The 16002-nt window shown below is 31.1% G+C and overlaps 1 protein-coding gene across 1 annotated transcript; it reads right to left on the reverse strand.

The window, feature by feature from the left end:
* Positions 1-4590: 4590 nt before the first annotated feature.
* Positions 4591-14876, reverse strand: LOC122270035 (superoxide dismutase [Cu-Zn]-like). The gene is made up of 5 exons (XM_043045858.2): positions 14670-14876; positions 11021-11120; positions 8097-8166; positions 6574-6691; positions 4591-4800 (listed from the first exon to the last, which is right to left on the reverse strand). The coding sequence occupies exons 1-5, from the start codon at positions 14799-14801 to the stop codon at positions 4681-4683; spliced, it is 540 nt and encodes a 179-aa protein (XP_042901792.1). The 5' UTR covers positions 14802-14876; the 3' UTR covers positions 4591-4680.
* Positions 14877-16002: the final 1126 nt, after the last annotated feature.

Genomic DNA, 16002 nt, shown 5'->3' on the forward strand with positions numbered 1-16002 from the left:
TAAACCTTTGTGAAGGAAAAATTATATACGTATTTGTTAATATATTATGTAAATATTTTTATAGTACTGCAAATAATTTTTATAATTGGAATAAAGCTGAAAAATTATGAGTAGTATTTGTTTCACTTGGATAATATTTTACAACGAGAATAATTGTTTCTAAACAAATATTTTCAGAGATTGTTTATAGGGTTACATTAAACAGTAAAGTTTTAAACAATTTTGACAAAATTGAAGCAAACTTTATATTTTAATCCGTTTATAATCAGCACTTTATATTATTGAAACATGCGTGAAAATTCTTCGTCGATTAGTCTTTAAACGATAAAGAAATCTTTTAGAATTAATATTGTTCTATTACCAATAATAAAATTGCAAAACCTAGAAACGTAGTTTTCCCATTGAAATTTTTAGGACAGTTTATAAGATATATATATACATATTTGTCATTAACATTGATTTAAACTTAGGCTTTACGTCAGAGTGCCACAAGAGCACCTGTCATATATGACGTAAATTATAGAGTATGAAAAAGAAACATACTTGCAAATTTCTCAAACTTTTCGTCGGAGACTTTTCTCTTATAATTGAATTCCCACTTTTTGTGGAAGACATTTCTCTTACAATTTAACGGTAAAAAATGTTTATACTACACCTATTTATTTTTTATTTAATAAATTTTATTTCCATGGTTTTAAACACCACTAAACAAACAATTGAAGCAAATATAAAAACATGATAATCACGGCGAAAAGTTTTCAAATGCTAGCGAAATTAAACAAATAAAATTTATCCTCATTATTATTCCCCTAGCTCTTTGAATATAGTGGGACGAACGTAGAACATAAGGACCGATATTAAGAAACCGCTCTTAAGTGAAGGCATATGTCACCGAAAAGTTCTTGCTTCTCTGATGCTAGAACATGAAAAAAGCGACGCAACCTTTTTTAACCCTTTCAATACGGCGAAAAATCAGCAGGGGTGAAAGCGAGACGGAAAAGAGGAAAGGCTGGTAGCAAAACCATTTCAGTTATAGTTAGTTTTGGGGAGGAGTTTACTTATTCTTTTTTTAAATTTTTCAACAATATCTACTTTATCTTGGAAAAGAAGCAGTTTTATATATATATACCAGAATTATAAAATAAATCTTGATAGTTACAGATATTTCATTTTTTTCGAAAAAAATGCTGGAATGAAATGTTTTACGTACCGGGTTTTTCTCTTTTCCGTCTTGCAATATAAGGGCCTTCACCCATGGACTGCATACCTGCCAACTTTTAATCCCTTCCATTATGATTTTTCCCAGTGGTATTAAAATGGAATAAAAATTTCAATTTTATGCAAAAAATACGTTGTATTTTAAAAAGCTTAAGCTGCCTACCATGATAGTAACACATATTAATATATATGCTTAATTTTCTTAAGAATAGTGGTGATGAAAATCATTTAAAAATTTAGTTCATAGAAGAAAAAATAGTATATATTTACTACCACTTTAAATATAAAAATAAAATTTTACGCCAAATGCGTAAAAGTTGGCAGGTATGGGACTGGGACAGCACATGTCCCGTCCGGTGCGAAAGGGTTAAACCATATGAAGTTTTTAAAGAGGTAAAAACATTTTTCACTCTACCATTTTACTTCCTCGGTTCCAAATCGCTACATTTAGGTCGAAAATTTTGTCCCAAATTAGTGGCTACATTTCACGCAGGTGGAGTCATAAATGACTTCCAATGCAGTTTTGTAATTCGGCACCAATAAAATTATATTATTAATACATTTACGATTCGTCAGCTGGAAGATAATTGTATGCAATTACTAATAGAAGAGTTCTTACGTATTGGGGAGTAGCTTAAAAGAGTGCGAATTCCGGATTTTTGATACTGATTTAGGAGGGAATGCTTGGTAAGTAAACCCTGTTGGTTGATAGCATATTAACGCATTGAAATATCTGAAGTAGGTTCTAACAAAATCATTAATATCAAAGTTATTAAATTATAATCATCATCATCAATATTTATCTGGGCGCCAGGGGCCGTTAGCGCCCTTTTTCCCATTCGTCTTGAATTGTGATCCTTAGGGTGGTTCCTTCTGGTAATTGGAATGCAATTGGAGTAAAAGGAATTTAAATATTTTGAATTTTAGATAAAATTACGTCCCTACAAAAGTAAGCTGCCATCGGCCTGAGGTTTATGTCTTCTCTTAAGTTTTCAAAAGTAAAAATTTCGTTGAATCCTGCGGTGTCACAATTAATGGTCTTTTCGAAAAATCTGAAATTTAACTTTGCAATATGATGATCTAAAAAATCTATGTTGAGGTCGCGATGTATGTTTTTATTGCGGATAAAAAATCTTGCTTTTGTTATTTTCCTGAGGATTTTGTTCTGGCATGTTTTGAGTTTTTTAAGGAGTGATGTGGAGATGTTGCATCAAGCTGGAGATGCATAAGTCCTAGTCCTAGTGTTTTGATTTTATTGGGCACCTGGGACGCGAAGCGGCCCCTATCCCATTCATCTGGAATTTTAGAACAGTTTTGGTTGAGCAATGAGGTAAGCAGGCAATGGAGTTGCTTTTATGAATGTTTCAAGCTCTTTGCTTGAATAACTAAAAAGGAATCAAAAATAAATTGAGCAGCTTGCTCTAAACTGTGTTTGTTTGATTTTGGAGTTGTTCAGAATTGTATCAGCATGAGTAAACGTTATTTTCAGAAAAGTTGATGAAATTATTTGTTTTGATAGTTATGATATGAGGCGTCGGAGGTGAAATGTGCAGCTATTGGTCTGTAGTTTTTATCTTTGATATAATTTTCAAATTTAAAGATTTCATTAAAATTTGCTGTTTTACATTCTATGGCTTTATCGAAAAAATCTGCGTTTAGCTTGTATATATGCTGTGATAGAGTTGGTATTTTGAGGTCTGCATGTATATTGGTATTCCGGATGAACCATCTTGCACAGGTTATTTTTCTAAGGATCTTGTTTTGGCATTGGTTTAATTTCTTCAGTAGATGTTGAGGTATCGTTGTCCAGGCAGGTGAGGCATAGGTAAGTATTGGGCGGATCATTGCTGTATATAGTAGCTTCTTTAGTTTAAGTGACATATTCTGATTATATATTAATGGTTGTATGGCTATTATTGCTGCATTTTGGATTAATATTGTGCTTTTGATGTGATCATTCCAGGTGAGTTTGCTATTGATTATAAGGCCAAGATAATTTGCTTTTTTAACTATTGGTATTGGTATGTTGAACATTTTTGGTTGAAGTTGTGGAAGTATTTTAATTCTTCTTTTTTGTATAATTAATATTTGTGATTTTCCAGCATTTACTGCAGTTTTCCATTTTAAGCACCAGTCTTTTATTTCATCTATATGGTCTTGAGATGCATAAGTCAATGGATGAAAGTCTTTATATAGCAAGACGGAAAAGAGAAAAAACTGGTACGTAAGACATATCATTCCAGCATTTTTTTCGAAAAAAATAAAATATCTGTAACTATCAAGATTTCTTTTATAATTTTAGCATGTATATTAAACTGCTTCTTTTCAGAGATAAAGTAGTTATTGTTGAATAATTTTAAAAAAGAACAAGTAAACTCCTCCCAAAAACTAGCTATAACTGAAAAGGTTTTGCTACCAACCTTTCCTCTTTTCCGCTTTCTCCCTTGCTCTAATTTAGGAGATAGAATATTTTTGATTTAATAAAATTGAATAACAGCAATTTGCTACAAGTAAACAATTAAAATATATGCATGCAAAATAATATTTTTACGTGTTTATAAAAATAAACGAAAAATGCTTGAATAATTAATTCTTCGTCAAATATATCAAGTTTCGTAAAGTTATAATAAATCGGTATAGAATTAAATAGTAAAACTTGAAAAGTAAGGAAAATTACGCCCACTTTTTGAAATAGTCACCACGAGATCACTGCTAACGAAAACACGAGTTAACGCGTGACCGGCCACCAACGTTTGGCCACGACAACACTAGTTAACTCGTGACCGGTCAGCAATGTGTTAATATAAATTTATAAATGCAAAAAGTAAAAAGAAATTTAATAGATTCATTACCACTATAAATATGAACGGACAATCTGTAGTTGCAGGCAGTCCTACAATAAAATCATAGTTATTATGTAACCCGAATTAAAATTATATAGATTAAATGTGGTGTTGTTGCGTTTTTCTTTTCTTTTTTTTTTTCTTTTTCCTATCTATTTCACTTTACACTGACTCATTAAATTCCTCTCAATGCCTCGCTCCAGATTTTATCTTATTGGATTATCAGAAGTACAAGAAGAACAAACACTTTGCACTGACTCAGTAAATTCCGCTTAATGCCTTGCTCCAGATTTTATCTTATTGGATTATCAGAAGTACAAGAAGAAGAACAAACACTTTGCACTGACTCAGTAAATTCCGCTTAATGCCTCGCTCCAGATTTTATCTTATTGGATTATCAGAAGTACAAGAAGAAGAACAAACACTTTGCACTGACTCAGTAAATTCCTCTCAATGCCTCGCTCCAGATTTTATCTTATTGGATTATCAGAAGTACAAGAGGAAGAACAAAGAGAACTCCTCAAACATAGAAAAGAAACATTTTTATTTTAAATGCAAATGTGTTACATTTAAATACAAGTAATAAAATATATTTCTTAACGAAAATTAAAAGTCAGATCTAATCAGTTGGAGGAGACGCAACAGCTATAACACAACAGCCTACACGACTTCCGGAATTTCCGGTTTTCAAACTCTCTGGGTTACCTCCTCGGCCTAAATCATCTCGTCCAGAGTGTACCTACAAACAACAAATGAAATGTTAAAATAAACTTCCGAAATTTCAAGTTCCTATAGGATGTATAGCCTAAAACTCAAATACTTAATTTAAAACGTGGACGTGCCTTGTGTTAAAAAAACTATATTAAGATTATACATCTTAATCGTCAAGACAATACGTGAAGTAGGTCACGTAGACCAGGGCTGTCCAAATACAAAGAGCCCACGGGTCGGTCACTGATCACCTGGCGGGCCGCAGTTTGAAAAAGTTGAACAATAACCTCTTATCTCCTATAAAATAACAATTAATAGTTGAATTATTAATTATAAAATACACAGAATTATAATTATTAATTATAAAATGGTACAGAAGGATTATAAAACAGTTTGCTTACATTATGGGATTTTAATGGGAAAACTGAGGCCGATCAGCCTGAATAAGAAGTTGGCGGGCCGCACAATATGTATTGATGGGCCGGCCAGTTGGACAACCCTGACGTAGACCATATGTCATACTAGTAGACTTTTCTTGTTTTTCTCGATGATTTTATTTTTATATTTAATGTAGTAGCAAAATTGTTACATTCATGCCTGATGTTCGTTTTAACAACTTTGGTTTAGAATACTTTTACCTTTCATAACATGTAAATACTTTAAATATTCTTACAGAGCACCAGCTAGTTATCTTATTGTGTTAAGTAATAGCGAAAGGTGAATTAAATAGTTGTCTAGAATTAACAATCTTCTTTAAATATTTTTCATTTATAGTTATTTACTTAATTACATATTACAATTATAGTTATTATATACTTCACTACCATTAGAATTTTTTCCCTTCCTCTTGCAGTTATGATGTATGATATCGCCAACGAAAACGTAGATGTCCAACCCATGGGCTAAACTATTCCAGTATTTTAGCGCATTAGCGTTCAAAAATTGTTAAACAACAATACAATTCATTCCTATCACTATTACCAACTAATTGGCAATCAATTGATGCAAGATTTAAAGACACATACGATAAAAAAATACATTCAAATAGTCGTGTAATGTCAACTGAAGGATATCTATAATTCGATGCTCTGCGTGGCAATAATATAGAACTGCGATCGTAAAGAACCAAATGCCAATATGATAATTAAACAGCCTTTGCGTACATCAAGAGTTGATTATCAGAGCATCGCGTATATCTAGGCATGAGTACCTGAGAAATGTGGTGATAAATTTATATCGTTAAAAACAACTTGATTTCTTTTGATTTACCTTACGTTTACTTTACTTCAACGAAATAATGCTTACGCACCAATTAGCAGAAAATATATCATAAACATTTATTAAGTAAAAGAAGAAGAAAAAACTGGGTCAAGCTCGAACTATACATGTTACTCACGAAATAAGATTATTCATAAAGTTGGATCCTTTTGAGCATGCTGCATCACTTATTCATCATCCCTTGCCTTGTCAAGCAAATTAATAACCACATCTAAAAATCAATCAGAAGAACGTTTATAGCTAAAACCATAAAGATCTTTTCATGAGATTGTTTCCAGCAAGAGGTTTCAGTGTTGTTGTCTAATTAAAATTTTGGAAACTTAAAACCAACCTGGCCTGGAAACAATAATAAAAAATTCTCCTTGGAAAAAGTGTTATCATATTTTCGTTTCAAGCACTATTATTATTAATAGAAAATTAGGCCTATATAGTACATAGTACATACACACACACACACACACACACACACACACACATATATATATATATATATATATATATGTTATATGTCTTTGTTTCTTACCACGATGGCTCGTCCTAGGATAGAAATAGGACCGCAAAGCTTCAGCTGGTAATCAACTTTGTTGACTAGTGCTCTACCGTCCCATCCAGCTAGTATATTGCCTAAATCACCTACGTGTCTGAAATGTACAATAGATCGTTATCTTTTCTAAATATTAAATATTTTTTAAATTGTAATGAAAGCCTCTAATAATTTTCTATTCGCGGCATGGGCAAGATTCGACAAGTAAATTATTCTGCAGCTGTTGCTCTTTGCATTCCAAAGATAAAATTTATTATTATTCCTGAAGTTAAAAATACTAGATGTTTTATTCCTGAAGACTAGACTAGATTCCTTAAGACTAGACTAGATTCCTGAGACTAGACTAGATTCCTGAAGTTAAAAATACTACTAGACTCTGTATGTTACTGACACATTACATGCAAGTTACTTTTCCACAAAATATAATTTAGCTGTTATAGATTTGCTCTCTCTCTCTCTCTCTCTCTGGAACTGAGAGAGTAACATTTAAAATAGAAAGTTATCATTATTGCATCTGTAATTTAGCCGATTAAATCTGCAGTTCGTAATTTTTTTAGATCAGTATTTAGTGATAACTTGTTCACTGATAATTTCGCATAACGATCTGCGCTGAACACCGGTCACATAGGCACAGTCCAACAAGGGACGGTTGTTTTGAGATTTTACAGTAGATGTGATAATTGACGACCAATTTTAAAACATTAACACCAGAAAGACTGAATATTGCTGTAGAAAGTCTGAAAGAGCCAAGCCTGACGACTCCCAGATTGTTTGTGTGCAGATCAATTAGACATCTAAAATCTTAAAATATAATCATAATTAATTTAATAAGAAATATATTAAGGACTCTATCATCAAAATTCTATAGTCTCAAAATTATTCGATTTGATTAACGAAAATATTTGATTAAACGGAACTTTGACTTTTGAATTGTACTTATATAACAGTTTCAATAGTTAAGTTTCAATAGTTAAGTTACAATAGTTAAAAGTGTGTTAAAACACTCTTTTTTTTGAAGAAGCTGGAGTACTTGATACCTACTAAATGGTATCTTATACACAAACCTACATAGGGTGATGGGGAACAACCTACAAACCTAATTAGGCCAAAAATCTTCAGGAGCCACTCTTCCCCCCCCCTCTCGTTATTTTAGGTATGATTCTAGATATACTAGGTATAAGGTTTTATTAGGCTAACACATGAATAATAAAACCGGCACTTAAATTAGATCAAATTATGAAAAGTCAAAAGCACTCTTTACTTTTAGTAAGTTATTTTTTGAATAATAAAGCAATAAAAAACATGAGGGACCAAAACGGCCCCTGCCTTCTGTCTAATGTTAAAATTAGTAAATCATAAAAACAAATCAAACTTTAATAAATAACAGTTTGTCGTACAGTCAGAAGATTGTAAGGAAACATTGCACATTACATGAATTCAAGACGTTTTAAATATAAATGATAACACGTCCCGTAATAAAACATAATAAGTGTCATACATACCTTACCGCATCAAATTCTCCACCGTGATTTCTTCTGTAAGGATTGTAATGAGCACCAGCATTCATACAACCTGAAAAAATCCATGCAAATTATTAAAGGATATTTGGCACTGCAGGTAAAAATAACTACATCTCTTTTAAATATCGCACATAACTTCTGATGATTGTATTTTCCCATGCCAAGTGCCAATGTTAATGGTTCAGAGAGTTGGCCTCAGGAACCGATCAAGACAAATTCAGGCCCACAAAATTAACCCCCTAACAAAATATTTTGTAATTAAGTTTCTGAAGAGTAGTCCTAACAATAAAAATAATGTATTAAACTGCATAATTCAAGAGAAACATTTTGAAAGCAGACAATTGAAGATTATTTTTTTAAGATAAAGTTAAGGCATCTAATTATTAAGGCAAAATATAAAGGTGTTGTGTGAAAATAAAAATAGTTTGGTGACCACAAACAAGTGATTTTTGCTAGAAGTCACTGATTATCTGAATTATTTTAAGGATTGTAGCCTTCCATCTACAACTTTATATATTTGTCTAGAATAAGCTTTCAGTTCTTGCTGACACTAATCATTTATAAGATACTGCGAATATGCATTCTCGTTGCATTTTGCTTCAGCCGTTGGAGTGAAAATTGAATCAATTAAAATTCAGTTGTACTTTCGAATTTGATGAATGCAATGTTTACACGAGTTTGGTTTATCACAATATAAAGAAAATTTGAAATAAAAAAAATGCCTTTTTTGAGAAAAACTTCCTTCAGTATTTAAAAAAAAGTAATATTGTGGACTTTTTATTACTTTTTGAGGCCAACCAGAAAGTGTGGGCCCAAGGCCCGTGTCTATTGGGCCTAGGCGATAATCAGGCCTCAAATATTAATGTAATTAAGTGTTAATTAATGTTGACTATTAATTAACACTTTCATCCTAAGGACGAGATATATCGTCTTCCATAGTCCAATCCCTGTGAGCGTGTGACGAAATATCTGCCTCTTTTAATCCTCTCTTCTTTTAATTTTAGAGCTAAAAGTGAAACTCATAGATCAGAGGGTAAGAAAAAACCGCACTATTGCCGCGATGAAAGTGTTAAATTACAAAATCAGGCAAAAACATTTACTTTATCTTAAATGTATCTTTTGTTTTGTCTCCGACGTATACGGGTTCTAGCCAATCAAATTCATTCACTTTTCGCTTTACACCATATCTCGGAAACTTTTTAAATGAATCGAAACATTTTTGCACACAATTAAAAAATTCAGTTATCCGAAGATGAATTCTTTATACAAAATTGAATTTGTATTTATTGATTTTTTTAGGTATTTAAGTTTCATCATCAGTTTAAACTAAGGAAATTTTAAATGATAAAATCCAAAATTTGAAGGCCAATTTGAAATCCAAAATTTGAAAATCCAAAATAGTCGAATAGTTCTTTAGTTATACAATTTCAGAAAAGACTGCAAAAACGTTTTGTTCGTGATTCTTATTATATATAGATTCAAGTTCAAGGTGATATTTTTTTCCTATCTTTTATTTCGTTAAACTTATAAAATAAATTTTTGACCCTAAACAAACAAAAGAATTTAATTTTTTTAATTATATCAGGGATGGACAAACTACGGCCCGCGGGCCAACTGTGGCCCACCGTAAGGTTTTATCCGGCCCGCGGATAGAATTTTAATTTGCCGATCTGTGACGAATATAAACAATATACATCCATTTTCTTGTCTACTTTGTTAAAGCTATTTTTGTTCCCTCTTTTTTAACAAAGTATAGATGACCTTTTTACTTTCTCTATTTTTGTTCTACAAAACATAAATTGATGGAAATATGCAGCTTCAATTGGTAAAATGTTGAAAGCAAAAGTTCTTTATAGAATAGCCGTAGATTGGCGCCATTTGAAGCAGTTGTTTCTAAATACGTCATAGTTAGAGTTTTACAAATCATTACCAAAAGCTAGTTTCCCAAATTTAATATTCATGCCCAGAAAATTAGTGCTATGTTTGCTTCATCTTAAGTATGTGAACAAGTGTTTTCAACTATAAACCTTAGAAAAAATCATTTCAGAACTAAACTAACAGACAAACATTTAGCTTTGAGCATTAAAATAAGTACATCTCACTTGGAACCTCAATATAAACTTCTTTTAAAAATGAAATCGCAATTTCATTCATCTCATTAAATATTTAAATTAAAACTTGCACATCCTTTTTCTATTTTAGAAGTTTTTACTTGGCCCAACGAATTTTTTTTCTGCGTTTTTTTGCCCTCGACTAAAAAAGTTTGCCCAGCCCTGAATTATATGGTCAACTCCTCAAAAAAATTAAGGTTAATTTTTAATGCTATTTCTTTAATTCAGTGAAATTTCATTACAAAAATGGTCAGCTTATCAGATTTCACAGTATTTCCCCAAAATCTTGAATAGAAATCATACTAATTATTTTGAACATAAAAATCCTAATCCCAGCACTTAATTTGTATCTAATTGTTATCACCTTCATTGAACAGCTAGTCCATACCAAATTGAAGGTTAACCATATTCAACTCCGAAACCTAGTAATTTTGAATACAACCCAGAGGACAAACGATCCAGCATTGTGATAAACTACATTTTAAATGAAATCTTATAATTGGATTTGAGCCTAACAATATTCATCTCCATTGCCTTGTAATTTAGAATCCAATGCAGAAGGCTAATAAACTCTTGCTTTATGAATTCAAATTCATTTTAAGTGAAACTAATTTACATTCAAAACCAAAAACATCCATGGCTAGTCCGACGTAAAGGAAACTCATTCGTCAGCACTGTAGTTCACGCGAGCCAATACTTGAATTGATCAGTAATCAATGAGCAAGATGAGCGCTAAAAATATGCATAATTGCAATGATGTGTTCTTTAATTATGATTATATTTTAATTCACCTACCATTAGAAAGATCACCGTATTCATGAACATGGAAGCCATGTTCTCCTGCAGTTAAACCACTGATTTCTCCAGTCACAGTTACAGGTGCATAATAATCACTCTAAAATACATAATTGCATTCTTATTATATTATTCAACATACGCAGGGCTGCTAGCTTTCACTCCTTGCGAAATTTTATTTTAATGGTTGCGAAGTTTATGTTTTTATGTAATACTCTTTGTTTTGTAAATTGATTTAAAATTATTTCCGCACTACTGCATGTAAAAGATTTGAAAGTTCATATAAAACGCCACAGCCTTCGTTCATATAAAACGTTGTTCAGTCTTCTCGTTGTAATGCATTTAAAATATTGGCAAATTAATACCGAAACTTCTTAGGGCTTATATTTTTGAACTGTCCACCGTTATGGAGTAGTTAGGGTTCTGGAAAAAATATAAAACTGTATGTAAAACAATGAACATATCTGGCTCGTTTTTTGGAAGAAACAAAGAATACTTTGCCTACCAAGACAAATTAAAAGTTACAATGCATGAGCATGTCATTGCCTGAAACCTAAAGAAAATTCTAGACCTTAATTGTTTTCTTGTGACCCCTATATTGATGGATATTAAATGAAATTAATATTTAAATTTTTAATATTATTGACATTGAAGGAAATTGATTATTTGTTTACTGATAACAAAGTATTTAAATCATCTTTTTTGTTAAGAAAAAAGAACGTGTTTAAAATCTGTCAAAGCTTTTAATTGTTATATAATTTCTTACAATCACATTAGCCGACCGGTCTGTGTAGGGAGCAGGGAACTGTCCTTGCATCAGAAAGGTTTTGGGTTCGAACCCCGGGCAAGGCATGGATGTTTCTTTCTCTCTCTGTGTGTTCTACGTCCTTTCTCCTTTGTGTGTGATGTGAATGTGACCCGCCCTATAAACAGGTCGTGGTTGTGTGAATGACGTGGTAGAAGTCGAATTCCTGGCCAAAGATGGCTCCACTGAAAAACAGGAACAATCGCACCCTTACTTCCTAAAAACAGGCATACGACAAACAAAAAAAACAATCATATTATGATCCGAAAGTAAATACCTTTAATAATAATTCCTTTTAGGTTTGACTGGAATTTGTTTAATACGAATGTCTTAACACTGTTTCTTAGTAGCTACCTATTCCATAGCAGTTTTAATCATAATAAGTGGATCTTTTTTCTTCTTCTTTCTTTTGGAAAATTGTCGCTGAAAATATATAATTTCATTAATTATGACAATCAATAACATTATGTGTTATTGCTTGTAATTTTAACAAAATATCTCTATTCAATAATTAGTTCAGCATCTCTAGTTTCTTTGTTGTCACTGCAACGTAAGAGATAACCTATTTCAACTTTTTATCATCAGACATAGACTATTCGCCTGACGAAAAATTATTTTGGTAATATGTGACCTCACCAAATTAAGGATTATATTCGAAATATTATTGCAATAACTACCTATTCCATAACAATTCTCACAAGTGTTTGTTAATAAACAAATCTTTTTTTTTTTTTTTGATCGTTGTTGTTTAAAAACATAAAATATTAATTGAAATTTTTTGTTTCTCCACTGCAAGCCGTTCATCATTCAGATTCTTGTGAATATGTACATTTTGAGTTATCTTGCAATTGCTTACGGGAGATGATTCGATAGATTGTGGTTCCTTAAAAAACGAGGTTGAACTTATCAAATTTTCAACACAAAATTTTTTTAATACAGCATAATAAATTTGCCTGAACTGAACGCTAAATAAAATAAATTAAGAACAAATTAAAGTATGTGTTAAAAATATATATATATATTAAAAACTGGTAACAGAAATTAAGACGAAAGAGACTTTTTATTTAAAAATAATAATTTTTTGGAAACTTTTTTGTTGTTAATTGAACTTAATGTAGAGTTTATTGGAGTAAAGTCCAAATGAGGGCATGCTTCGTCACGCAAAGAACGCGTTATTTATTTTTTTTTATGTTTATATTAATGAATCTTTTACATATTAGTTAGTGTGGTTACTCATCTATTTTTAATAATCACCAGTGATTACTAATAATAACTAAATAAATCTGAAAATAAGTAATTTTCCATTTTATCGACGATAATTTTCATAATTTATCTCATTAGTTGGTCATATAATAATACACGATATCTGGTCAGTGTGATAGTTTCAATGGAATAACAGGTTATAAAGACCAATTATTATTAATATTAATGACAACAGTTACAAATAAAGTGAGTAACTGTTAAGATTGTTAATGATTATTATTAATAGCAATGATCACGTTTATTAATAATAATTGTAAGTTTCTATTAACAATACTGGTTTTTACTTAAAATGCCCCATTTTAAGTAAAAACCAAACTTTCTCTCTAGTAGAAAGTCTGTCAACTTTCTACTCTTTCAGAGAAAATTCTTCTAGTGATTACTAAATTTATATTTTAATATATCTTTTTTTGTTTTGTAAATTTGACATAAAGTTATTACATGTGTTATAAGTGGCACACCACTTCCCATAAACGATTAAAATAAAGTTTATAAGAAAGGCTACTTTGTTACTGCTCTCTCGTGGCAAAGCTTTGAAATTTTTCCAAAATTACCAAAAATTTTGCAAGCTCTAGTTTTTTATTGTCTACCACTGTATAAAATATTTTGCAAAAAGCGTAATAGTTGGTTATAATAATTCTCTGGTTATAATAATATTAATGAAAGAATGTTATAGAGCTGTGCATTTCTTATAACAAAATATCTGGTTCGAATGGTGTTGATGATATTTTTTTTCGTGAACACCATATCGGTGAATCAACATCACCCCATCAACATAAAAAGAACAGATAAAGCAGAGAAATTACATCCATGCCAGAAGCAAAATTCGAACCCCGGAGGTTCAGTCAGCTGCCTAATCGCCTTACAGCAAGACGACACATCATTCATAATTGATAACATAAAAAAAGCTAAGTAAACATAACAAACTTAATAATACATAATAATTAAATGAATAATCCCAAGAAACTGAAGCTGTGAGCTTTATTTGATTAAAAGCTTTATTTGTTTTAAATATATAAAAATTGGAAATAAAATCAAAAAATTTTCAAGCGATCGAAAATGGGCCCCATTCTCAAGATTTGCCAACGTTTTAAGACTTGTGAATAAGAAAAAAAAGTGATTTGAAATGATTGTATACATGGTTTCATACTTCAAATCATTTTTGTATGAGCCGTTTTATATTTCCAATAATTTTCGTTTCTTCTCATTCAAATCTGCCAAGTCTATTTTTGAACAGTTGAAACATGCCGACTGTCATTTCCAATTTGTATATTTTAGAAGTGAATGAAGTTTTTAATCATCACATATTCATAATTGTATGCTTTTTCCAACAAAAAAATTTTTTTTGTTTAAATTAAATCGATAATAATAAATTCATGAAATTTTGTTAGAAGGGGAATTATTCTTATTGAAGGGGACATATACCCCTGCTCCCACTGCCATGGACGCCCATGGTATATAAATACTTTAACCCTGGTTTAGCATTAAATATTTTCAAACTTCTCTAATCAATGTCGTTTGGATCAAATCAAAACTAACGACTACAAAAAGAAAACACTAAATCCATTTTAGATCATCACTTACTTGGCTTCTTAAGCGAATTGTTCCACGAACCGTGCCATTGCGTACTACACAAATGGCATTATAAACGTCACATGCGTCAGCGAGATTCAAAACTACCACCAAGGTCGCCAAGAAAACGATCAGTAAATTCATTTTCTTAAAAGAAAATTGTAAACTGGACCAGCTGCGAACAATTTTCAATTTTTCATTGAGACTGCGAGAGACATCTGGAACTTATATAGCTGCAGCCATGTGATGACCAAACCACGTGACGTGACATCGGATATTTATTCAGATACAAGCAAACGATGAAAAAAAAATTTGTTTCACTGTCGTCTGAGGTGCTAAAGATACTTTTTTAACATGCTATTCTTAGATGGCAACGTGTTCTGTAGTTTCAGCAAAGGATGGTAGACTATCGTGACGAATTGAAAATGGAATGTTTTGAGAAATTGCAAAGATATACTTTCTATATCTTCGCCTTAGAGCAATGTATTACAATAAATCACCAACAGAATTTTTGGCCATTTAAAAGAAAAACTATTTTCGCCTAGAAACAACAAGAAAATTTACTTTTTTTAATTCGAGTTTATAAAACTTGTAATGAGTTTTACTACGCAATGTGGAACGTAGCTTTAGGAGCATATTTGTTTGAATTCTTCTTACTTATTTTTCCTCGGTTATAAAAATTAAATATCAGAAGTCTTAAAATAATGTTTCTCATTATCTAAAATTTTTTAATCTCTAAAAATATTTTTTTTAATTCTAGTTTGTAATCATTTAATTTCGTTTTATCAAAAATAGTAAACAAAATGAAACCATGATTCATTATCGTTTCTTGAGATCTAATAACATTAACCCTCAGCACTAATATGCAAACACCCTCCAACTACTAAGTAATTTTTGTAGTTTAAAAATATTTTTTTCCCGATGGTAGCAAAGGCAATCTGTAATTATTTCTATAAATTAGAATAAAAATATTTATGTCCACCACTACACCAAAATAATTTAAACAAATGTAATGAATATCAGATAAAGTATAGAATTATATCCATCACTTCACCTAAATAATAAAAGTGGTGTTCTTGAATTATAGAGTTAGAATAATTTTTAAAACGTCTCATCAGTTTGTATGGTAACTGAAAAATCTATTATATATAATTCTCTTACGTGGCTCCCAAATTTTGGCTGTATTTCTTTTCCGCCGGTGGCAACGTTTGCTTTGTTTTGAAAACACCAAAGCATTCTGCCTTTTAATGATGTGTTTCTGATCTAATATATATAATTCTCTTACGTGGCTCCCAAATTTTGGCTGAAGTACTTTGTACAACTAAATAAGATTCTTTTCACAACA

Source organism: Parasteatoda tepidariorum, chromosome 10, assembly GCF_043381705.1.
Source record: "Parasteatoda tepidariorum isolate YZ-2023 chromosome 10, CAS_Ptep_4.0, whole genome shotgun sequence".
NCBI classification, from domain to species: Eukaryota; Metazoa; Arthropoda; class Arachnida; order Araneae; family Theridiidae; genus Parasteatoda; species Parasteatoda tepidariorum.

Bases quoted from the DNA above. Each gene is read 5' to 3' on its own strand.
- LOC122270035 (XM_043045858.2), bottom strand. From the start codon at position 14,801: ATGAATTTACTGATCGTTTTCTTGGCGACCTTGGTGGTAGTTTTGAAT. The intron at 11,121-14,669 runs GTAAGTGATGAT...TATGTATTTTAG, and splicing joins CAATTCGCTTAAGAAGCCAA to AGTGATTATTATGCACCTGT. The intron at 8,167-11,020 runs GTAGGTGAATTA...GGATTTTTTCAG, and splicing joins ATACGGTGATCTTTCTAATG to GTTGTATGAATGCTGGTGCT.